This window comes from Hippopotamus amphibius, chromosome 13 (assembly GCF_030028045.1).
Source record: "Hippopotamus amphibius kiboko isolate mHipAmp2 chromosome 13, mHipAmp2.hap2, whole genome shotgun sequence".
NCBI lineage: Eukaryota > Metazoa > Chordata > Mammalia > Artiodactyla > Hippopotamidae > Hippopotamus > Hippopotamus amphibius.
In genome coordinates, this window is record NC_080198.1 from 90745872 (window position 1) to 90770260 (window position 24389).

General features: G+C 49.0%; 1 protein-coding gene across 3 annotated transcripts in view; it reads left to right on the top strand.

Moving 5' to 3' along the window:
- JAKMIP1 (janus kinase and microtubule interacting protein 1) overlaps positions 1–24389 on the top strand; it is a 140070-nt gene that overhangs the window by 87220 nt on the left and 28461 nt on the right. For all 3 annotated transcript variants that reach the window (XM_057705495.1, XM_057705494.1, XM_057705496.1), the window contains 5 exons: positions 363–422; positions 17439–17567; positions 18711–18839; positions 20216–20299; positions 23335–23397. In XM_057705495.1, the coding sequence (XP_057561478.1) occupies positions 363–422; positions 17439–17567; positions 18711–18839; positions 20216–20299; positions 23335–23397 (465 nt within the window). The remainder of the gene's footprint in view (positions 1–362; positions 423–17438; positions 17568–18710; positions 18840–20215; positions 20300–23334; positions 23398–24389) is intronic.

A 24389-nucleotide genomic window follows, 5' to 3' on the forward strand; every position in this document is an offset into this window, starting at 1 on the left:
TGAGATCAAAGCTGCAAGCTTTTTTTTATTTTCTGCTGGAGAAATTGACAGCTGATATCTAGTTAACATGCCCTAAAGTTTTATAGCTTACAGCCCCAGAGGCAGACAGGCTGGAGTTTTACAGGACTGGCAAATCTTGGCATTTTTTCTGGGATGGTCCAAGTCCAGTTAATGGTGTGGCTCTCTGTAGCTGTCCGTTCTGAGACGCAGCCATGCCTTCGTGCTCAGAACCTGGACAGATCCAGGCCCGGTGCAGACAGGTAGGCGCAGCAGCATTGGAAGTTACGCCCTCTGGAGCCAGTTGGGTTGGTGGGTGTGATGTGCGACTGGCTGAACATGCCAACAGTTGTGTTTCCTTCTAGGAGAGGGAACGGCTCTTGCGCTCCAGAAGACATCGTGGGAAGGGCCTGAAGCCGCCCAAGGTGAGCCCGTGGTGGCGCAGCTGCCTGCTTTGGCTCTGTGGCAGGATCTGCAGGGCGGATGGTCCAGGGACGGGGGGAGAAGCGAGCAATCCATAGAGGGCCCTAAAGGCAGACACATTCACATCTCTGCGTATTTGGTGGTGAAAAACCTGCCATAACTACCTCTCAAAGCAGCATGAATATCCAGACCGCGGACCCGGTTATTGAAATTTATTCATGGAAAACTTACAGATGAATTCTGTATTTAGGCCTCAGGGGATGTTCACCCAAAATTAAAAACATAAATACTTGGACCTTTTGAAGGATTTAAAAGACACTTGGTCTTGGTCTGTAACATCTATATCCTGTTTTGAAAAATCAGGAGCTTTGGGCTTTTTTTGGAATGATGCAGAATGCGTCCTTTTTGGAAAATGTGGTTTTGCCCATTTTATAGAAATAGTGTCCAGACGTCCAGTGAGGAGAGCAGAGCTAGGCTTGGAAAACTCAGATGCCCACAGGGACCAAGCTGGAATGTGAAAGAGCCAGTCAGTATTTAAAAAGGATCTACTTTGCATTAACACCCATAAACATTTTTCACTTCCATGAAGATGTAGGCCTGTTCTGCTTCTTATTGAACCAGACGCCCCTCCTCCTTTATCTTTCGGTAGAGATGTGGCTGGAGAGAAATATTTCTCTCCTATAAAGGAAACAGCGGTGCAGATGTCTTACTGAATGATCACAGACATGTGGCTGTATACTTTCAGGGTGACAGCAGCGAGTGGTGGGGACGGTGGAAAACTAGGCCCAGAATATCAGCTGCTATACGAAAGTGAGCCGGATGGTGTCAGGTAGTCTGGTTGTTCAAGAGATGTGAGAATTCGTATGCATTGTTTTCTAGGGCTTCTGTAACAAAGTACCACAAACTGGGTGGCTTAGAACAACAAAAATGTATTCTCTCAAGGTTTTGGAGTCTCGAAGTCTAAAATCAAGGTGTTAGCCGTGCCACGCTCCCTCTGAAACCTGTAGGGGAATCTTTCTTGGCCTCCCCTTAGCTTCTGGCAATTTACTGGCAGTCTTTGGCTTTCCTTGTCTTAAAGCTGCTTAGCTACAATCCGTACTGTTGTCGCCACGTGCCGTTTTCCCTGTGCGTCTCTGTCATCACATAGCTGTCTTCTTATAAGGACACCAGTCACATTGGGTTAGGGGTCCACCCCGCTCCAGTGTGCCCTTGTATTAACTCATTGCAATGACCCTATTTCCACATGAGGTCACATTCTGAAGTACTGTGGGGTTAGGACTCTAATGTATTATATCTTTTGGGGCTTGGGGGGGGGAGGGGCTCAGTTCAACCCGTAACGCCTTTACGTAAAATCTAAGTGTTGTAAATGTTGGTGCAGATTGTTTATTTATAGTACACTCTGTGGGCCAAATAAAATATATCTGTGGACAAAATTTGGGCACATGGATAAGTGGTTATTTATACCATCTTATTTAATCCTCAGAGCAGCCCTGTGAGATTGGTGTTATTTTTTTTTTTCATTTTAAAGTTACAGGAAGTATATAGATATAAAGTATATAAATGAGTCAAAGAGATAAAGTAATTGACAAGGCTGACCTTCAGACTTAAGTCTGGGGCTCTAGGGCCCAAGCTTGTGCCACCAAGTTGAACGAGGTACACATCTCTATGCACTGACATTAGAAACTCAGAAATGGGAAGTGGTTCAGCAGAACTTGGTTATTTTTAAGTACATATTTTTATTATGGAAGTAGCATGAGCCCATTATAGACTATCTGGGAAATAAGCGGTCCATCATGGCAGTACCTCCCCAGTGCCATCAGTGTTGGCATTTTAATGCAGTCTCCGTGCTCCATGAGGACACCCCTATCCTCTTTCTGCTTCAGTTTTTTTTAAATAACGTAACTGTACTTGTAGAATACACTTCTGCACCCTGGGTTTTTACTTACCATTATACTATAAAGCATTTATCCATGTTATGATGCTGTCATCATAACTGAATTTTCATGGCTGCATAATCTGTTGAGTGGATGGGCCGTAAACTTGTTTGCCATTTTGTGTCTGCCGGGCGTGTTTGCTTCCAGCCCCTCACGGCTGTGAATGATGCTGCAGTAAACGTGTCTGTGCTCAGCAGACCCCCCTCCATGGGCCAGTTCTGCTGGGCCCCCTGAGTGTTGAACATCTCATGAAGTGACCACCCTTTCCATCTTCTTGGACGTCCTGCTTCTGTAAATGTCGCCACAACGAACTCCTTTTGTCCCGAAAACTGTGTGCGTAGTCTGGATCATTCCCATGGGAAGATTCCAGAAGTCAACATGTGGGTCAGAGGGTGTGAAAGCTTCAATCAGTAACGTTTGCCACCCCCACCACGCCGTCCCCGCCCTGCTTTATAGAAACGTTGAGTTCTTTTGAACAGTAGCCAGTAATGTACATGAACGCCATTTTTACCACGGGACATATATTTAAAAAGCAGCAATCTAAAGGTGTTCAGTTTGTTGCATGAACTGGTTGTGCTGTGGCCTCATATGCCTTAGAAAGGTTTTCAGGAAACCCACTTTTGGGCATAACTATATTTTTCAAACCTTATCAGAACGCCTGGAATAAGAGAAGAATGTTTTCCCCCTCCTGTTTCTGAATGTGTCTGTGGGAAGAGAACTTTACAAAGGCCTAGAACTTTACAGAGGACTTAGGATTTGCTAGGCTTGCGTGTACAGCAGACGAGGAGGGCGGCAGCTGTGTCCTGCTCACCATGTCCTGGTCACTGCCTGGCACAGAGTGGGTGGCCCTAAATAGTTGTTGACTGAATAAACAAATCACTTTTACTGGAAAAATGCATTTGCCTGACACTGGATCATCCCAGGATGGGGAGATTTGGTCACTGTGAGTACAAGAGTTCAGTTTCATTAGAAGGCAGAGTTTGGGAACTTCTGTGGGAAATTCCCTGCCCTGGTTCAGGGTCTTTCCCACTTACTGTGACCCACCAGCATCTTTCCTTTTCTCGAGGTTCTATGTACAACTGTTTCCCTTATGCTCCTTTTTAATCCCAGCTTGTCTGGGTCTGGATGGGATGGATATTTGGGTCCACTGGGGACCCAGGCAGGTTTTTAATCCCCCAGGGCCACCTCTCAGGCCTGGCAGCTTCCCCTTCTTCTCTCCCACAGGCCACAGGGGTTCAGTACTTTCTGTTCTCTCCTTTAATGCCTCATCACACTGTCCCTTACGCATCCATGCCCTTCACCACTTTGTCTTAGTCTTTGTGTGACAGAATGTCACAGTGAATGCATTGAAAATTCCAGAATTTTCCAGAAGTCTGACAGCCTTCCATGCTCTCTGGCTGTTTCAAGCCTCCCTGGACTCTGCAGTCCCCCCTCAAAGGGGCTCCTCTAATTCCACACCCACAGGCCAGTTGCCGCAGACATGCTGAGGGCAGAGCAGTGACACCAGCCCTCATCTTCCAGGGGCCCATCCTGTCCCCCAGGGCTGCTGACCTGTCTCATGGGGCTTCTGGGGACAAGACTGGTGTTGACTGTCACTGCCTGGGGACCTGGCTAGTTCAGCCCTGGGTGGAGGTTGCAGGAGGAGGACCCTGAGTGGTTCCTTGGGCCCTGTCCGGGGAGGGGACTGGCTCTGAGGAAGGTCTGATCAGCACCTGACTGGAAACGGAGCCCCTGCCACACAGTGGTGGGAGGTAGGGCATCAGCCATTGGAACGTGCAGCCTGGCAGCAGAGAGCTGTGTCTTAGGAGAGAGCTGGGCAGATGAAGAATGGCTAAAATTAGTACCGTTTGCTCACGCGCCTTGAAAGTGGGGCTGGGATCTCGGATGAGGCTCAGAAACCATAGCCTGGAGCAGTGTGGGAGTCAGACTGGCTCCTAGCTGTGTGGCCTTGAACTCTGGGAACCTCAGTTTCCTGATTCTTAGAACGAACATCACATCCATGAGATTAAGTGAAGCTTCTAGCTCCGTGCCTGATGTATTGTCAGGGATCAATAAATTATAGTTTCTCTTTCTCCCTTCATCTTAAATCAGTAGCTTTCCTTTGGACGGCCTGCTACATGCAGATTCCCAGGCCCTGCCCCTCCCCGCACTCTAGTTCAAGTCACCTTTTTTAGAGAGACAGTCTCAGATAGCAGTGAGCTGACATCTCGATGCCCTTTAGACAGCAGCCATCCTTTGAGGGGAGGTTGGGGAACATGAAAGCACCCACCTGAGAATAGCCCTTGCTTGGGTGCAAGCATCAGTTCTATGGTCCCCTCTCCTGAATGGACCAGGGGTCTGCTGTCACCAGGATGCAGTTAACACCTGAGGAGCTTCTGATAGGTCACTCCTGGTCAGTGGCTCCTGCATCCATTCTTGTAAGACATCTAGGACCTATCCAAAGTGGACCTTGTGCCTCCAAGGTCAAGCGTGCAGCCTTGTGGAGGGAAGGACTGGGGTGCCGGCAGCTGCCCTGGATCAGAAGCTGGGGTGCCGTACCTTAGTCTGGCTGCACACCGAGCACTTTCCATCACGTGCACACATTTCCCGTTTTTATGTAGCCAAAGGAATCTTTTTTCCCCTTTCTGGTTGTCTCTACTTTATTCCCATACAACGCTTCCCCATGGTTCTGTCATCACCCTTTGAGCGTGGGGAGGGCTGGATCCTGCCTCGTTTGTCTGGTTAAGGGCAGCTCCCAGCACACCTGGCCCACACAGTGGGGCTCAATCACGTTGACTAAGTGAGCTGTTGATCCTCTCAGGTCCTGCTGGTCTGTGGGGCTCCACCCCACGACATCATGTAGCCAAGGGCTTTCACTGGGTGTTTCATTCCCTGGAAGGGATAAGGGCTTGTTCCTTCCAAGCTGGGCAGCGTCCCTGTCACCTGTTCCCTCCTCCATAACCTGGTCAGGCAGGTGGCTGAGCTCCACATTAGAAGCACGTGAGGCCCCCGGGAGCTGCTCCAGGTGCTGCCTGCTGGGTTTTAGGGGCCATTTGGTAAAGGACTCGGGAAAAGATTTGGGTCCTAGAAATAGAACACGGAGATGATTTTGAAATTGCAAGGCAGCTGAGTAGCTCAGCCGCGCACACCGTCTGCACTGTCCCTACCTGGAGCAGCATCGCAAGTTGCTAGGCAACAGAGGGAGGAGAGAGAGCAGAGCTGGGGGCCTGACCTGGCTGCAGAGCCTGCCCAGGGCACCTCATCCAGCATAGCAATGCCCATGACTTTGGAATAGACAGGAAGTGATGGTGGTTCTAGGCAATGTATTCTAGCAGGGCAGGAACCCCCAACACTGGGAGTGAGCGTGGGGGTGAGCCTCAGTCTTCGGGGAGGAGCTGGCTGAAAGGCGGGTCTGCAGCTCCTGGCCTCCTGCCTGGTTAGTAGAGGACCCCAGACCCAGTGCAGAGGAGCTTGAGGCAAAGTTTCCTGACTCCAGACCTGTCCCTCCAGGCCAGGTCTCTGCTTCCTCATCTGCCTCCACCACCTTCCCTTGGGTCCTCATCTGCTGTCCTGGGATCATTGCCACAGCTCCCTCGCTGCTCCCCTGCTTCCAGCATCTTCCTCCCCCCAAAGCTGTCAGAACGATCTTTTTAAGGCACAAGTCTTACCTTGCCACCTTCTTCTTAGAAACCCTCCACTGGCTCCCCACTTCTTCTGGGACCTGGCTCTGCTCGCCTCCCACCCAAGGCCTGTGGTCGTTCATGTCCCCAATGGGCTGGGTGGTGAAGGCCAAGGTGGTGCAGCTCTCATCCCCTCCCATGCCCCCATCTCTCTCTCCATTTCTCCATCATCTGTGGATCTTCTGCCCTGGGCACAGCAGAGCGTCAGGTGATGGGTGCAGAGGGGTGCCTCCACTCTTGAGGCACTTCCAGCACAGGTGGGTCTAAGTAGGTCCAGGAGGCAGCCCCACTGGACATGTGTCATGGTTTCCACAGAGCCAGGATTCTGCTTGTCAGGCAAAGGTCGTCTTTGGTTTTTCTTGAAGGTCCATGTGTAAAGCAGCTCAGAGAGGAATCAGCCTTTAGGCTTGTTGCAGAACTCAACAGTTTGCAGATGACTTGCTTTCTAGGATTATCCCTCTCTCCCCTATTATCCAAGATTTTTTCTATTGGTAGTGTCAAAAACTCAAAGTCATTTAAGCAAAGAAAAAATTTATATAACTGAGAAGTCGATGCCGGTTTCAGGCACGGCTGGATCCAGACGCTCACACAATATTGCCAGGTACCTGTCTATCTCCATCTTTCAAGTGTGCTTTCCTCTGGGCTGGCCTCTTTCTCAAGTAGGCTCTCCCATGTGGTGGCCAAAACAGCTTTAGCAGATTCGGGCTGGCAATACACCTGCCTGGCAACCTTTGTGGTCAGAGGGTGTCTCTCCTCGGTGGTTCCAGCAAAAGTCCCAGCGTTGGTGCTCCTTGGCTTAGCCTGGTCACAGGCCCATCCCTGAACCAGTCCCAAGTGAGGTGGCACCTCATTTGGAAAGATGACTTAAAGACTTAGCACTAAGTTGCATAGTATGACACAGTTACATGGCTCATATCACAGCTACTTTGAAAGGAGCAGAGTATCAAACATTATTGAAATTTAAATATATATGAACTTGGCTATGTATATTTTTTCTTTTCTGAATTGATGTTGCTTTACTACCTTTTAATGTTGCTTTACTACCTTTCAAATTACAAAAGGTTTACTTTTTAATGGTAAAGTATGCCCTTTCTTATTCCAGTAGGAGGGTTTTTACTTTTGATCTTATGCCTAGAGAAGCTTCTGCAAGAAACACAAGGCCCTCATAGGTGCCACATGGGTGGGGAACTGAAGACCACTCTAGTTGCAGTTTTGCTGTTGGGTGATGGTTTGTTTCGATTCGTATAAAGGGTAAAACAATGCTTACCGAAGGACTGCTGAGAACCCATGAGTGTAACTAATTCGGGGCGCGCACAGGGTGGATGGGTATCAACAGAGAAATTTGCCAAGCCTGCCTGTCTTAGGCTCTGGTCCTGAGGAAGGCTCTCTCAGCGTCACAGTTGCTAGTGCCGTTCCCGGGGGCCCTTGCGATCGTCCAGGGACCTGGGCCCGTAGAATGGCCCTAACAACAGGGTGGCTCAGGGAGCCTGGGGTCTGGGAGGAAAGTCCCCAGAGAACAAGCCAGCCCGGAGGCTGTCCTCTGTGACTGATGTGCCCAGGCCCGGCCCCTAGAAACTGGCTCCTCTCCGCCCACGGATCTGCCCCAGAGCTGGCATCCCTTTTAATAAAGGTGTACCTTCCGGAGTGTCTTCATTCTCAAAACTCCACAGCAGAGAAGGAAGACAGTGGATCTTTGTGGTCGAGGGAAGGAGAATGCTCTGGGGAAGAATCGGTGCTTCTTCCTAGGACTCGAGAGGCCTGGAAGTTGATGGTGATGATGAGGCTTTTGGCTCCCCCGACACATACGGGCTAGCGGGTCCTGCAACCCCTCCCCGCCATGGAGTATATCCTCTTCGTGCTATATTTCTCCTTTTTCCTCTGTCTCTGCACCCTGGTGTGCCTGTACTTTTCTGGCTGCCAGGAGATGACCTATAAGCATGAAGGTAAGCAGCCAGCTTTGGGGGCTTGGTTGCGGCCGTGTGAAAGTAAGTGGCTGTGATGGGGAAGCTCCTTCCTCTGACCACGATTGTTGGGCATGACATGGATGAGGAGAGAGGAGGCTGAGAGAGGCTGGAGCCAGCTGAGGGGTTATTTGAAGGGTGCCCCCCCTTTTCCTCTCCATCCCCTGTGGTCTGCTAAGAGTGAGCGTCTCTGTATATTCAGCATGTAAATGGAGAAGATATGTTTATTTTTCTGTCATTTTTGCCCAAACTGCATTTCACGCATTTGGATTAGTTTGTAAAAAAAGTGTCAGCGAGGCAAGACTTTGGTGGAAGTCTGGAGGAGTGGGTACCTTTTATATAGAAGATGCACTTGGAATGAGCAAAGATAGAAATTTTATACTCCTGAAGTGTCTTTTCTTAGAAATCCCTTGGGAATTTTTGAATAATGGAGGCTCTGAAAAATCGACAGTTTCTTTTCATGTTTGACTTTTTTTTAAAGCCCATTATGAGCCGAGCATTTGAGGAAACAGTATCTGCAGGTGATTTTCCTCTCCTTCCTTGGAGGCTGGTGTGTTATTTTGTGTATATGAAAATGCAGTGGAAAGCAGGGTTGCTATGTCTCCAAGAAGACAGCCACCAAATCTTCACCTGAAATATTAAAATGTCTTTTTCTGTCTTGTTTTCTATTAATAAAGGCATAAATATACATAGTACATTCTGGCTTCCCATCTAATACAGTCACTTAAAACAACTAACCCTCGGAGGAAACAAACTAACCCCACCCATATGTTATATAAGGTGGGGGTCAGGTCATAGCTCAGTGCTGCCCTGGAAATTGTGTGTGCTGTGTATTTGTGGATTCCTCTCCTTTGTGGTTCTAGGATTACAATTTGAATATCCTTTTGTGTTTGATCCCCACCCTCAGAGCTGCTTCCTCCTTCCCCCACTGCAGCGTGCTTCTTCGGGTTCTTGGTCTCTGGGGCCACATGGTACTTCCAGGGGCTCCACTCAGGTCTGGGCAGGTCTACTTTAAGTGCATGGCTGCAGGGTGTGTAGTTAGTACTCTGTATTAGGGCTCAATAACTAAGTGCTTAACTTGCAGTCCCGCAAGGTTTCAAAAAGCAGGTCATCCTAAGTAATGATACACCGAGTCATCACCCCCCAGAATGGCCCACGACGCCCACGGTGGGTGACCGCCGCTTGGCATCACGTCCTGGTCGCATGGAGACTGTGAGACTCGATGTTTCCTGGGGCTGCATCCGTGTGCCAGGCAGGGCCCTCACATCACCGCTCACTGCCGCTTGGCACAACAGGCCTGTCCCCAGAGGCCTCGCAATTAGCAGTGTTTACAAGAAATAAGGTCCGCCGAGTGGCTGCCCAGAAAAACGAAGAGCCCAGGGTTCGGGTGAACGCACATGCGCAGAGGAGCTGAGTGCTGTAAACGTCTCCGCCATCGCGTGTCATGGCCACGGCCCTGGAGGTGGAGCATCAGTGACACTTGAACTCAGCTGGGGTTTCTCAACCCAGGGGAGGGGGAGATTTGAGTATAGGATTGTCTTCTCCAACCTCCACTCAGAAAGGCGTGCGTTTGACATTGACAGAACCTAATAGGGCCTCACATTCCTACCTGGTGGACTCCCCTGGGGTGCAGAGCCAGGTGGTTGCCCAGCTGACGCTGGCTGCATGAATGAGGGAAGGGACATCACGTGCACACCCGAAACTATTTGTGGATAAACACGTTTGTTTGGCATTGAGTTCATTGCAAATACTCAGTGAACAACCAGTATTTCTTTTTTTTTTATTTTTTTTTATTTATTATTATTTTTTTTTTTTTGGGGGGGTACACCAGGTTCAATCAACTGTTTTTATACACATATCCCCATATTCCCTCCCTTCCTTGACGCCCCCCCCTCGATTCCCCCCCACCCTCCCTGCCCCAGTCCTCTAAGGCATCTTCCATCCTCGAGTTGGACTCCCTTTGTTATACAACAACTTCCCACTGACTATTTTACAGTTGGTAGTATATATATGTCTGTACTACTCTCCCGCTTCTTCTCAGTTTCCCCTTCACCCCCCGCCCCCTCCCATACCTCGAGTTCTCCAGTCCATTCCCTGTATCTGCTTCCCTGTTCTTGTCACTGAGTTCATCAGTACCATTTTTAGATTCCGTATATGTGAGTTAGCATACAATATTTGTCTTTCTCTTTCTGACTTACTTCACTCTGTATGACAGATTGTAGTTCTATCCACCTCATTACATATAGCTCCATCTCATCCCTTTTTATAGCTGAGTAATATTCCATTGTATATATATGCCACATCTTCTGTATCCATTCATTTGTTGATGGGCATTTAGGTTGCTTCCATGTCCTGGCTATTGTAAAGAGTGCTGCAATAAACATTATGGTACAAGTTTCTTTTGGGATTATGGTTTTCTTTGGGTATATGCCCAGGAGTGGGATTACTGGATCATATGGTAGTTCTATTTGTAGTTTTTTAAGGAACCTCCAAATTGTTTTCCATAGTGGCTGTACCAACTTACAGTCCCACCAACAGTGCAGGAGAGTTCCCTTTTCTCCACACCCTCTCCAACATTTGTTGTTTCCAGACTTTGTGATGATGGCCATTCTGATTGGTGTGAGGTGATACCTCATTGTGGCTTTGACTTGCATTTCTCTGATGATGAGTGATGTTGAGCATCTTTTCATGTGTTTGTTGGCCATCTGTATGTCTTCTTTGGAGAAATGTCTATTTAGGTCTTCTGCCCATTTGTGGATTGGGTTATTTGCTTTTTTGGTATGAAGCTGCATGAGCTGCTTGTATATTTTGGAGGTTAATCCTTTGTCCGTTGTTTCATAGGCAATTATTTTTTCCCATTCTGAGGGTTGCCTTTTAGTCTTGTTTATGGTTTCTTTTGCTGTGCAAAAGCTTTTAAGTTTCATGAGGTCCCATTCGTTTATTCTTGATTTTATTTCCATGATTCTAGGAGGTGGGTCAAAAAGGATGTTGCTTTGATGTATGTCAAAGAGTGTTCTGCCTATGTTTTCCTCTAGGAGTTTGATAGTGTCTGGCCTTATATGTAGGTCTTTAATCCATTTGGAGTTTATTTTTGTGTATGGTGTTAGGAAGTGTTCTAATGTCATTCTTTTACATGTTGCTGTCCAATTTTCCCAGCACCACTTATTGAAGAGGCTGTCTTTTTTCCATTGTATACTCGTGCCTCCTTTGTCAAAGATAAGGTGCCCATATGTGTTTGGGCTTACTTCTGAGTTCTCTATTCTATTCCATTGATCTTCCTTTCTATTTTTGTGCCAGTACCATACTGTCTTGATCACTATGGCCTTGTAGTATAGTTTGAAGTCAGGAAGCCTGATTCCACCAACTCCATTTTTCCTTCTCAAGATTGCTTTGGCTATTCGGGGTCTTTTGCGTTTCCATACAAATCGTAAGATTTCTTGCTCTAGTTCTGTGAAAAATGCCATTGGTAATCTGATCGGGATTGCATTAAATCTGTAAATTGCTTTGGGTAGTACAGTCATTTTCACGATGTTGATTCTTCCAATCCAGGAACATGGTATATCCCTCCATCTGTTTATGTCATCTTTGATTTCTTTCATCAATGTCTTAAAGTTTTCTGCATACAGATCTTTTGCCTCCTTAGGCAGGTTTATTCCTAGGTATTTTATTCTTTTGGTTGCAATGGTGAATGGGAGAGTTTCCTTAATTTCTCTTTCTGCTCTTCCGTTGTTAGTGTATAGGAATGCAAGAGATTTCTGTGCATTAATTTTGTATCCTGCTACTTTACTAAACTCATCAATGAGTGCTAGAAGTTTTCTGGTAGAGTCTTTAGGGTTTTCCATATATAGTATCATGTCATCTGCAAAGAGTGATAATTTTACTTCTTCTTTTCCAATTTGGATTCCTTTAATTTCTTTTTCTTCTCTGATTGCTGTGGCTAACACTTCCAAAACTATGTTGAATAACGGTGGTGAGAGTGGACACCCTTGTCTTGTTCCTGTTCTTAGAGGGAATTCTTCCAGTTTTTCTCCATTGAGAACAATGTTGGCTTTTGGTTTGTCATATATGGCTTTTATGATGTTGAGGTAATTTCCTTCTATGCCCATTTTCTGGAGAGCTTTTATCATAAATGGATGTTGAACTTTGTCAAAAGCTTTTTCTGCATCTATTGAAATGATCATATGGTTTTTATCCTTCAATTTGTTGATATGATGTATCACATTGATTGATTTGCGTATATTGAAGAATCCTTGCATCCCAGGGATAAACCCCACTTGATCGTGGTGTATGATTTCTTTAATGTGCTGTTGCAGTCTGTTAGCTAGTATTTTGTTGAGGATTTTTGCATCTATATTCATCAGTGATATTGGTCTGTAGTTTTCTTTTTTTGTGACATCTTTGCCTGGTTTTGGTATCAGGGTGATGGTAGCCTCATAGAATGAGTTTGGGAGTGCTCCGCCTTCTGCAATATTTTGGAAGAGTTTGAGAAGGATAGGTGTTAACTCTTCTCGAAATGTTTGATAGAATTCGCCTGTGAATCCATCTGGTCCTGGGCTTTTGTGTGTTGGGAGATTTTTAATCACTGCCTCAATTTCTGTACTTGTGATTGGTCTGTTCATGGTTTCTATTTCTTCCTGGTTCAGTCTTGGAAGATTGTATTTTTCTAAGAATGTATCCATTTGTTCCAGGTTATCCAATTGATTGGCATATAGTTGCTTGTAGTAGTCTCTCATGATGTTTTGTATTTCTGAGGTGTCCGTTGTGACTTCTCCTTTTTCATTTCTAATTCTGTTGATTTGCATCTTCTCCCTTTTTTTCTTGATGAGTCTGGCTAATGGTTTATCAATTTTGTTAATCTTCTCAAAGAACCAGCTTTTAGTTTTATTTATTTTTCTTATGGTTTCTTTCCTTTCTTTTTCATTTATTTCTGCTCTGATCTTTACGATTTCTTTCCTTCTGCTCACTTTGGGGTTTCTTTGTTCTTCTTTCTCTAGTTGTTTGAGGTGTAAGGTTAGGTTGTTTATTCGATCATTTTCTTGTTTCTTAAGGTAGGACTGTATTGCTATAAACTTCCCTCTTAGAACTGCTTTTGCTGCGTCCCATAGGTTTTGGGTTGTTGTGTTTTCGTTGTCATTTGTTTCTAGATACTTTTTGATTTCCTCTTTGATTTCTGTAGTGATTCCTTGGTTGTTTAATAGTGAATTGTTTAGCCTCCATGTGTTTGTATTTTTTGCAGTTTTTTTCCTGTAATTGATATCTAGTCTCATGGCGTTGTGGTCTGAGAAGATGCTTGATATGATTTCAATTTTCTTGAATTTGCTGAGGTTTGATTTGTGACCCAAGATGTGATCTATCCTGGAAAATGTTCCGTGTGCACTTGAGAAGAAAGTGTAGTCTGTCGTTTTTGGATGGAATGTCCTATAAATATCAATTAAGTCGAGATGGTCTAATGTGTCATTTAAAGCTTGTGTGTCTTTATTTATTTTCTGTTTGGATGATCTGTCCATTGATGTAAGTGGGGTGTTCAAGTCTCCCACTATAATTGTGTTACTGTCGATGTCCCCTTTTATAGCTGTTAGCATTTGCCTTATGTATTGAGGTGCTCCTATATTGGGGGCATAGATATTTACCATTGTGATATGTTCTTCTTGGATGGATCCCTTGATCATTATGTAGTGCCCTTCCTTGTCTCTTTTAATAGTCTTTACTTTCAAGTCTAATTTGTCTGATATGAGTATTGCTACTCCAGCTTTCTTTTGACTTCCATTTGCATGGAATATCTTTTTCCATCCCTTCACTTTCAGTCTATATGTATCCCTTGGTCTGAAGTGGGTTTCTTGTAGGCAGCATATAGAAGGGTCTTGTTTTTGTATCCATTCAGCCAGTCTGTGTCTTTTGGTTGGAGCATGTAATCCATTTACATTTAAAGTGATTATTGACATGTGTGTTCCAATTACCATTTTCTTAATTGTTTTGGGTTTGTATTTGTAGGTGTTTTCCTTTTCTTGTGTTTCCTACTTAGAGAAGTTCCTTTAGCACTTGTTGTAAGGCTGGTTTGGTGGTGCTGAATTCTCTTAACTTTTGCTTGTCTGGAAAGCTTTTGATTTCTCCCTCAAATCTGAATGAGATTCTTGCTGGGTAGAGTATTCTTGGCTGTAGGTTTCTCTCTTTCAGGACTTTCAGTATATCCTGCCATTCCCTTCTGGCCTGCAGAGTTTCTGTAGAAAGGTCAGCTGTTATCCTGATGGGTTTTCCCTTATATGTTGTTTGTTGCTTTTCTCTTGCTGCTTTTAATATTTTTTCTTTGTGTTGAATTGTCGTTAGTTTGATTAATATGTGTCTTGGTGTATTTCTCCTTGGGTTTATTCTGTATGGGACTCTCTGTGCTTCTTGGACTTGGTGAATTATTTCCTTTCCCATGTTGGGGAAGTTTTCCACTAGAACCTCTTCAAATATTTTCACAGACCCTTTCTTGTTTTCTTCTTCTTCTGGGATGCCTATAATTCGAATGTTGGTACGTTTAAGGTTATCACTGAGGTCTCTGAGGCTGTCTTCTAGTCTTTTTATTTTTTTATCTTTTTCCTGCTCTGTGGCGTTTATTTCTTCCATTCTATCTTCCAACTCACTTATTCGTTCTTCTGCCTCAGTCATTCTGCTGGTTAGAGCATCTAGAGTATTTTTAATTTCAGTTATTTTGTTATCCATTGCTGTTTGTTTTTCTGAGTTCTTATGAACTGTTTCTTGTACTTTCTCTAATTTGTTATCGAGATTTTGTATCATTTTTACTATCATTACTCTAAATTCTTTTTCAGGCATTTTTCCTATTTCCTCCTCATTTATTTGGTCTTGTGGGTTTTTTTCCTGCTCCTTTGCCTGCATGGTGTTTCTTTGTTTCCTCATGGTTGTCCAAGCTTTTGGGGTTGCTTGTCCTGGTGATAGAGGTGTTTATAGAAGACTGTCCAAGCCTCAGACTAATGTCCAAGTATTGGATTAGACGAATATTCAGTCGGCTATGTCAGGTTCTCCGCAGCCCTTTCCGGTGTCCGAGGCCGTCTGCTGGTGTTCAGCTGGTTCTCTGTGGGAATGACTGTGTCCTTCCGTGCATTCCCAATGCATCTGTGGAGAGGGATGCACTCCACGTCTCTCTACTTCGCCGCCAACCAGTATTTCTTGAGTGTGTCAGGTCCTGGGCTACAGTGGGGAACAGACGGGCCCAAATCCTTGCTGTCATGGAGCAAAATTCCTGTCCTCATGGGGCTTACATGCTAGAGGGAAAAGACAGCTAATAAACACATAAGCAAAATATATCTTATGTTAGGTAGTGATGAGCACTGTGGAGAAAAATTGAGGAGGACAGAGAGGCTGGGGTGGGGATGAGTTAGTCAGGACTTTGATGTGGTGGTCAGGGAGGTCTTTTTTACTGAGTTACATTTATGCAAAGACTTGAGGGGTGGAGAGAGAGAGCCGTGTGGGTTCTGGGACAGAGCATCTAGGCAGTGCAGAGGCCCTGTGGCAGGCGTGTGGAAGGTGCAGGAGTGTGCTGGACAGTGTGGCTGGAGCCCAGTGGTGGAGGAGGGGATGAGGCAAGGGCAGAGTAGGAGGCAGCGCCTGCAGGGCCTGCAGACTGCAGTGCGGATGCTGGTTTTCACTCAGGTATGGTGCAGACCCAGTGGGTTTTGAGCAAAGGACCAACACGACATGACTCTTGTTTCAGAATAGTCCATCTGACCACCAGGTTATGGGACAAGAGCAGGAGCCGGAAGGACAGTAGGAGGCGGTTTTTAAAATTTCAGTGAGAGATGATGGTGGCTTGGACCAGGATGGAGGCGGTGGTTCATAGAGGGTTGGATTCTGGGTTGAAAATGGAGCCAGCAGGATTTCTCCCAGAGGTGTGGCGCGTGGGAGGGGAGGAAACCTAGGTTTTTGGCCTGAGGAAATGAAAGGATGGAGCTGCTGGTGATAAGCACATTAGACTACGGGAATGCCTGGTTTGGAGGTGTCCACTAGCCGCCCATGGAGCTGTCAAGGAGATTAGTTGGGAGTTCAGGGGGCACTACCTGCCCCTCTTATATTAAATAAACAAAAAGGAGTGCAAGGTGAAAGCAGTTGCAGAAACACAGATACCAAATGCAAGGCCATCGTGGGTGACAGCCGTGGTCATGTGCCTCCAGCGAAGCCTCTTGAGAGATGCTGACTGTACAAGATAACAAAGGAACCCCCTTTCCCCTTGCGTCCTGATTCCGAATTATTGGCTAATCATGTTACTGAGTGTGGTACTAGCCGCATTTTTGTTACATCTGGACACATGAGATTGTACACACGCCTTGGCTCCAACAGAGTGGGAGGCGCCCTGAGCCTGTGGGGAGCGCCCCGACCCCTCTGTTGCTGAGGGATGGGGAGGGGGCTCTGAAAGAAGGCGGTTCAGATGAATGGGTCGGAGCCTGGGGCTTGGCTCTGGATTTAGTTATGGTTCTTTCTTCATGGTCAAGAGCATTTGTTGATTGTAAAAACAAATAAAAATCCTTCTAAGGGGCTGTTTTGGGGGGAAAAAAAGGCCAGTGTTTCTAGGACAAGGGATGTTGAACTGGTGATTGTGGTTTATGTCTGCAGCCCCAGGGGACAGAAGCTCTCTGTGGCAGGAACCAGGCCTGGTTTTGATCTAGCTGTAGCTCCCAGGCCCCACCCAGTGTCTGACCCATTCGTTCATTCAGTCAGGTGTTTGCTGAGTGAATGAATGAATGAATGAGTGAGTGAAGCCCCATTGCTTGTGATATTTGAGGCAGGAGAAGTGCTGGGCAGGGTGACCAGGAGGCCAGCATACAGAGCAATCTGAGTATTGAGTGTATGTGGGTCTGTTACACTATTCCTTCTAATTTTATAAATGTTCCAAATTTTCTGTGACAAAAAGTTGAACTAAAACTACCTCTTGGGAAACGTCTGGTGGAGGACCTGAGCCCCACACTTGTCCAGCCAGAGTCCCAGGGTCCACCCGTGGACACTCTGTCCCACCACTTCTCCCTGTGTCTGGCCTGGAACCCCGCATCTCACGTGGCTCCCCCTCCCCTCCCCCCTCCTCAGTACAGCAAGGATGCTGCCCACTGTGTGTTACTGCCCTGGGCACGGTGCTCGGTGACCTCACTTTGTGCTCACAGGTGAGGTGGGGGTCCCGTGTCTGCCTGATGGAGAAGGTAGCTGGCGCTCAGAAGGGCCAAGTGGCTGACTTGCGAAAGGTCATCAGCTCGCGAGCCTGGAGCCAGGGTTGGGCCAGCACGCTCTGCGGCAACCCTCCACCTTGCAGCCTCCTTCAGCGCCCCCTCTCCCCGCCAGCAGTCACAGACCCTCCCACGCACCTCCTGGGATGCCCGGGCGGCCCACATGCCCATGGTAGCCCCCTGTGTCCCGGTGCGGGGGGATCCAGGCGATTCTGAGTCCCTTCCTCATGTCGTGGAAATTGCCTTTTACAGAAGCATGTTGTGGAGACATTTTTTGGATTTGACGAGGAGTCTGTGGACTCGGAAACGCTGTCAGAGACGTCCTGCAACACAGACAGGACGGACAGGGCTCCAGCCACACCCGAGGAGGACTTGGACGACGTAAGCGGACCTCACCCCGGGGATGCTTGTGGGGCGCCCCCACGCTGGCCGCTGCAGGCGTCGCTCCTCACTGTGGGGCTTGAACCCTGCACGAGCTGCGTGACCACAGCCCGGTGTCCAGGGAGGGGGGGGCCCCCGCTTTCACTGGTTCTGAGAATGGTGATGGGGGCACCAGCAGCAGGTGGGGACCCTTTCCTTCCCCAGCTCGGCTTTCACACAGGTCTGTGGCCGCTGTGGTGTTGCTCACCTTTTGTCTTTGAAACCACTGCGTGGCCGTCTGTCGCTTGTCCCCTGGGCTCACACATGCACGTGTGCACACACACACACAGACACGCACACCACCTGTATGTTTGAAGGTGGGATATCATTGTAGGAGAGGATCCAAGCTGCACTCAAAAGGATAGAGAGCAAAGTGAAGCCCCCCGGTGCCTCTCACCCCAGCTCAGCCCCCTTGCGCTTTCCTGATCCTCCATCTGTGCACGTCCACATGTGACCCACAGCTCGGGGGAGCTGGAGTCACAGGAGAGAAGAGCAGCTTCACTCTCCCCCACCTCCCCCGACTTGGGGGGATTCCCTCAGGAAACCCCAGTCAAATGTGATCACGTCAGACACATGCTTTTTGATTTGCTCTTTTCACCAAGCATATGTAACAGGCATCTCTCGGTGCCAAATGCTGTGCTGCACGTCATCCTCTGCACGTTTGTATGTGCATCGAACCTGACGGGCCCCAATGGGGGCGTTATGTGGATTCCAGCTTTTCACAACTGCAGCGATGCTCTTTGGGTGGTTGTTTCCTTAGGAGAAATTCCCAGAATAAGAAGTGCTGGGTGGGAGGGGCGCCCTTTACAATGTAGATGCTCACCTCTGCAGTCGGGTCGGGCTCACCCTTGCTTTCTGCACACGACTCTGTGGTTCCCAGGGTTCAGGGAGCTCCTTGGAAGGGCACTGATGGCAGAGAAGGCATCTTCTCCCTGAGCCCTTCACTCCAGAGTTCCAGTTAGGTCCTGGCAGTGACCGGGTCGCTATGTGACTGTTGGTAGCAGGCGTGAGATCTGGACGTTCGCTTTGCCTAACTTGACCCTGGCACCGCAGTTCACATCCAGTCACGCGCTTCCTCGTGCTTTTCTTCCCCATGATGTTTAGACTACAACCCGAGAAGAGGCTGACCTGAGGTTCTGCCAGCTGACCCGGGAGTACCAGGCCTTACAGCGTGCCTACGCCCTGCTTCAGGAGCAGGTCGGGGGGACGCTGGACGCCGAGCGGGAGGCCCGGGTAGGTGCGGCGGGCGGCTGGGCAGAGGCCGGGTGGCATGTGCCCTTTCCAGCGTCGGGATTCTGTGGGGTGCTGAGAGGGGATGGGGAGGCCTAACAGCCTCCACCATGGCCACGTTTCAGCATTTGGCAAACGGACAAGGACTGTCTGCCCATCCTTGGTGTGACAGCGGAACTCGCAGAAGAAGTACTGCCGTCTCACATGGGTCATGTGCGCTGTCCGATGGCAAGAGCGGTTTCAGGATTTAAGACTCAGTGACGAAATCAGACTCACTGTTAAACAGACCTCTCTCTCTCCCGGCTGAGAAACGTCCCCTGAATGTCCCTAAGGAACCCAGGCAGGGACTGTCGGAGTGTCCCAGCCCACATGGCGCTCTGGTCCCTGCTGGACACCCAGGTCTGGGCCATGCCAGCCCTCGTTCTGGGCTGAGCTCTGCCTTCTAGTAACGTTCACTCATTAGCCAGTACCCTGCCTTCAGGAGTCACACAGACCAGGGTCTGCTGGCCCTTCCTTCTGAAGGCGACGGGGATTCCCGGGGAGCACACCCGCTGGGGCCAGCGTTTCACCCCAGCATGTCCTCTGCTTCATTCCTACGACAGCCCCTTGGTGTAGGAGGTGGTGAATGAGGCTAGGGGAGGGAAGCTTCTGGTGCTACAATAGCATCCAGCCTGTACCCAGTAGGTCAGAGGAGGTATGCTGCTGGAAGTGAGTTGGGCTGAATCATGTGGTTTTGTTAAACATTTCATCTACTTGCAACATTTAAAAGTCAAGAGATTTCACATAGAAATCCAAATTCCTGGCTTCTCTTGAGAGCTCAGAACATCTGGCAGCACCAGGGTTCCCATTCCATGTACTCACATTTGGCTGCAACTGTTGAGTGGTGGTCCCCCAGAGGTGGGACATGTGCCTCCAGTTTGCCACAGGCCCTGCCACTCCCTATTACCCCACACCCAGTCGGCTCCCTGATCTATAGTCCCTGACTGGTCCTTGGGGTATTTTGGAATTCAGCCCTTGTTCTAGGTGACAAAGGACCCACGAGATGGGCTAAGCAAGTGTGAGAGTGTTGCTGGCGTTGGTAATGCAGCCACTGCGTGTACTCAGCTGGGCCGGCACCGGACGTGCTGGCTCACTCAGCCCCGGAAAGAAACTGGCCCCTTCTCCAGGCTTATCTCTAAACTGAGGGGCTAGCCCTGACAGCCTCATAAGGCCTTCCAGTTCTTACACACGTCACACCTGTAGGTGACAGAGGAACAGGCAGGCCAGTTTGCACATGTGCTCCTAAAAAAGGACCCATTTCTTAGGACTGGATCCTGCAGCCTGGTCCTTCTGTCAGCATTAAGGGTGACCTGCTCACTTCCTGGTCTTTTTCATTTCAGACTCGGGAACAGCTCCAAGCTGACCTGCTGAGGTGTCAGGCCAAAATTGAGGATCTGGAGAAGTTACTGGTTGAAAAGGGACAGGTGAGCGGAAATGGTCACGTGCTCTGTGGCTCTTTGCATTTCTGTTCCCTTGGTGGTGTCCCTGGGGCCTTGGTGCCAAGGGGGTTGTTCTGTGGGTCTGTATCGTTTGCTCTGGAGACACAAGAGAGAAAAACACAGGTAGAGCCCAGGCGAGAATATCCCAGCTCATGTGCCTCTTTACCGAGTTTTTAAAAATCAAACATGTTATGAGATCCTAACTTGGCTTTTTCTTTGTTTGCCAAATGCACAAGAATAGGAGACAATTCCAGAAGTAAAGTGGTCACCAGAATCTTTTCTGACTTGAATCTGGAAGAAAAGCTGACATTGCCTATGAGGATTCAGTTGTGGAAATGACCTGGTACCTGCAGCCTGCTCTGAGTGCTGACAGGCAGAGGCGGCCTCGGGAGTCCCTGCTGTGACTGCCACATAAAGATCTGGGCCCCGAGCTTCTCAGATTAGAGTCACCTCCGTTTGTACTTTCTCTGAATTTGGTTAGGCCTGAATTTCTGAATTTGAATTCATCGCATCTGTTGACAGCAAGACACAGTAGAGAGGCAAAGCCAGGGCCCAGACCAGTCCCCTGGGGTGGGGGCACCCTAAGGGGCTCTGGGTGGAGGCCCAGCTGCTCAGAGGGTAGCATCTAACAGCAACACCACCCCAGGGGTCAGTACAAGTGGGTGTGCTCGCCACGTCAGAGGGCTGTCTGTGGAAAGAGATGACCGGGACGTCTTAGCGGCTTACCACAAGGTTTCTGTCCTGCTTGACATGCTGCCTGTGGTCCTGTAGGCAGGGGGTCTCCACTCCGTGTGGTCACTCGGGGGTCCAGTGCTGGAGGCAGCTCCATCTTGTACTGGCCTGTCCACAGCGCATCCTCCTTGGCAGGGGCCAGGAGAGGCTGTTGGATGCCTTGGTCTAAACAGGTGCATTTCCTGAGTCTTGCGAAGGTGCTGATGAACGTGTGGGCAGGTGGCGTGTCTGCTAGTGCCACTGCCCCAACCCCAGGGCAGGAGGCGACCTGAGGAGGTCTGGCGCGAGTTACCAGAAACCCTACGGTGGGGCACAGGCAGTGGGGAGGTGCGTGTGAAGGAAGGTGTTGTAAGAGGCTCCAAGCGGGTTAACAGGGACCCAGCAAGAGCTACGGAGGGCTTAGAACCTACTCTGGTGTCCAGCCAGTGGGACGAGGGCTCAGGTTGTGACCGAAATTCAAATGGAGGAAGCTGACTAGTAACCAGAACTCAAGCCTGTGCACAGAACAGTTCACCGTGGCCGCATTTACACGGGGACTGAGTAGGGACCCGGCAGCGGCCCGCCCTCAGGAGCTGGTCACGTAACCATGGTCAAGAATTCTCCACGGAAGCAGGAGAGCAGTGCAGAGCACACACTGCAGCCAGTCTGCCACATGCCAGCCCTGCTGCTGACCTGTTGCATGGCTTTGAGCAAGTTATGTGGTCTCTTGTGCCTCAGTTTCCTCATCTTTAAAATGGGGCTAATAATAGTACTTAACGCATAGGGGAAGGGGGAGTAGGGAGACTCAGCAGCAGCCTGGGTGGAGTCCAGGTGAGAGATAAGGCTGTTCACAAACTCCTGTCCTAACCTGCCATTGACCTCAGCTTCCCTCATCCAGGCTGAGCTCACAGGTTGTGACTCACCCAACCATAGCCTACAATTCAGTTAACCTCCCACTCGCGGGTGTTAGGCCCTCTTTGTGGGCCTGCTCTGCCCTCAGTTCATGCTAAATGAAGGGGCCAGTTTGGGACAAAACACATGGTCATTCACTCAGTGAGCACTTGCCAGCACCCTTCCCCTGAGCCAGGGTCTGTGCTTGGTGTGTGGGATAATGTATCAGCTAGCTATCACTGCCTAACAAATCACCCCAAAACTTAGTTGTTTACAATAACCAAAATTTTATTTGCTTACAATTCGATGGGTCAGAAGTTTGGGTTGGGCTTGGCTGGTGGTTCTGCTGCTCTCTCACCTGGGGTCATTCTAGGGGCTTCATCATTGTAGATCGATTGGGGATAGATGGCCCCAAGTGGCCAGCTATTGGCCAGGCTCTCATGGCCTCTCATCCTCGAGGAAGCTACCCTGGCTCCTTTATCTGGTGGTCTGGGGGCAGGAAGGAAAGGCAGACCCCAATGCACAAGTACATGTCACGCCTCTCCTGCATCACATTCACTAATATCCCAGTCACCAAAGCATGCTGCAGCCATGCGCAGCCTCAAGGTTTCAGGAGGAGACGCATCTCTCCTTGGGAGGAGCTGCGGAGTCACATTGCAGAGGCGCACAGAGATGGGAGGGACGTGGCCAACAACCTCCCACAGGAAAGAGATGAATGGAACCGGCTCTGTCCTCACAGGGACACAGACTCGTGGAACCTACATGTGTGTCACCCAGGGACTGCACAGGGTGATAAATGTTTGGTAGAAAGAAGGGAGGAAGAAAGTCACCTCCTTTATTCTTTCATCCATCCCCCAGCGTTTTTTGAGCACCGGCTGTGTGCCGGCCACCATGCTAGGTGCTCAGGATGCTGGTGTAAAGACAGACTCAGCTCCTCGTGTCCTGGAACTTTCCTGGGCAGGACTCGTCCAGGCAGAGAGACGCGGTTAGGGCATCTCCGGCAGAGGGTCTAGGTTGAGCAGAAGTGTGTTACTATAACAACCCCAGGTCCGTTCAGTGTGAGTAGACCCTCGCGGTGCGGCCTGGACGCTGGCCCATGGGCCGTGGAGCACAAGCCTGGGGAGGGTGCACCGGGGCCAGCTCGGTCGCGCTGCAGGTGTTTTTCTATCCGTGATACAGATGAGCTCCCTGAGCTTTAGGGGACGTGTGCGGTGGAGGGACGCGCCACAGACCTGCCGGTTCTCTTTCTTGGGTTTAGAGATTTTGAGGGACGATGCGATCATTCTAACTGCTGTCCTTCTCTCTGACCTTTTCATAGAAAGTTTCAAATGAAGTGACCTTTCCCACGGCCACTTTATTTGTTATTTAACTGTCTGTTTGCTTCAATGAGTATGAACATACTTAGTACTTTTCCTTAGGATTCCAAATGGGTTGAAGAGAAGCAGCTGCTCATCAGAACAAACCAAGACTTGCTGGAAAAGGTACGTGGCACAGACGCCCTGAGCCCTGCCTCAAGGGATCATGGAGCCGGAGAGGCCTGCTCTGGCCGCGGGAGCCTCACCTGCGCCCTTCCTGGGGGCTCCCAGCTGCTGGTCCTGGCTCTGTCTGGGGCGGGGTCCACAGAGCTGGTTTAGACCGCCCTGCAGCCATGACGGGGGCTGCCCGTCCTCCTGATGCTGGGCTTCCAGGCCACCTGTGTCGTTGCCTTGGGCTCAGACCCCCTCCCCGCCTGCTCCCCGAGCAGGGGCCTGAGGCACTGGTTGGCGAGCAGGCCCTCGGGCGGTCGAGGTCCAGTTTGTGGACTGGAAGCCGGGGCGCTGGCGGAGCTGAGCCTGGCCCTCCCTGTCTGGTCATGGAGATTTCTGGTCATGGAACTTTCCAGAGCTCTCTCAAGGAGTCGGCTTGGGGAGTAGATCTAATGCTTTGGGACAAGACCTTAGCTTTATTTTTTCTTATTTGTAAACAATTCAGTGATTTTTTTTTAAAGTAAATTTACGGAGTCATGCAACCATCCCCACCATGCAATTTTTATCTTTTTTAAAAAAAATTTTTGGCTGTGCCGTGTGGCATGCAGGTTCTTAGTTCCCCAACCAGGGACCGAACCGTGTCCCCTGCAGTGGAAGTGCAGATTCTTAACCACTGGACTGCCAGGGAAGTCCCGCCACCATGCAGTTTTTAGAACATTTTCAGCCTCCCATAAAGATCCCTCGTGGTCATTTGTCGTCACTCCTCATCTTTCACCCCTCAGCCCCTGGCAACCTGCTTTCTGTCCTGATAGATTTGCTTGTTCTTTATCTTCCCAAGTAGTGGAATTGGACCTGGGTTAGGCCTTGGCTTCTAAGCATCCTAGAATGCCCCAACTGGATGAGCCTGGCTTTGCCCCCTTGAGCGGGGGGTACCGTCCTGTCCCAGCCCTGCACTGGCCCACTGTGCGGCCGTTCATTGTCCATGTCTCTCCGTGGCATCTGAGGCA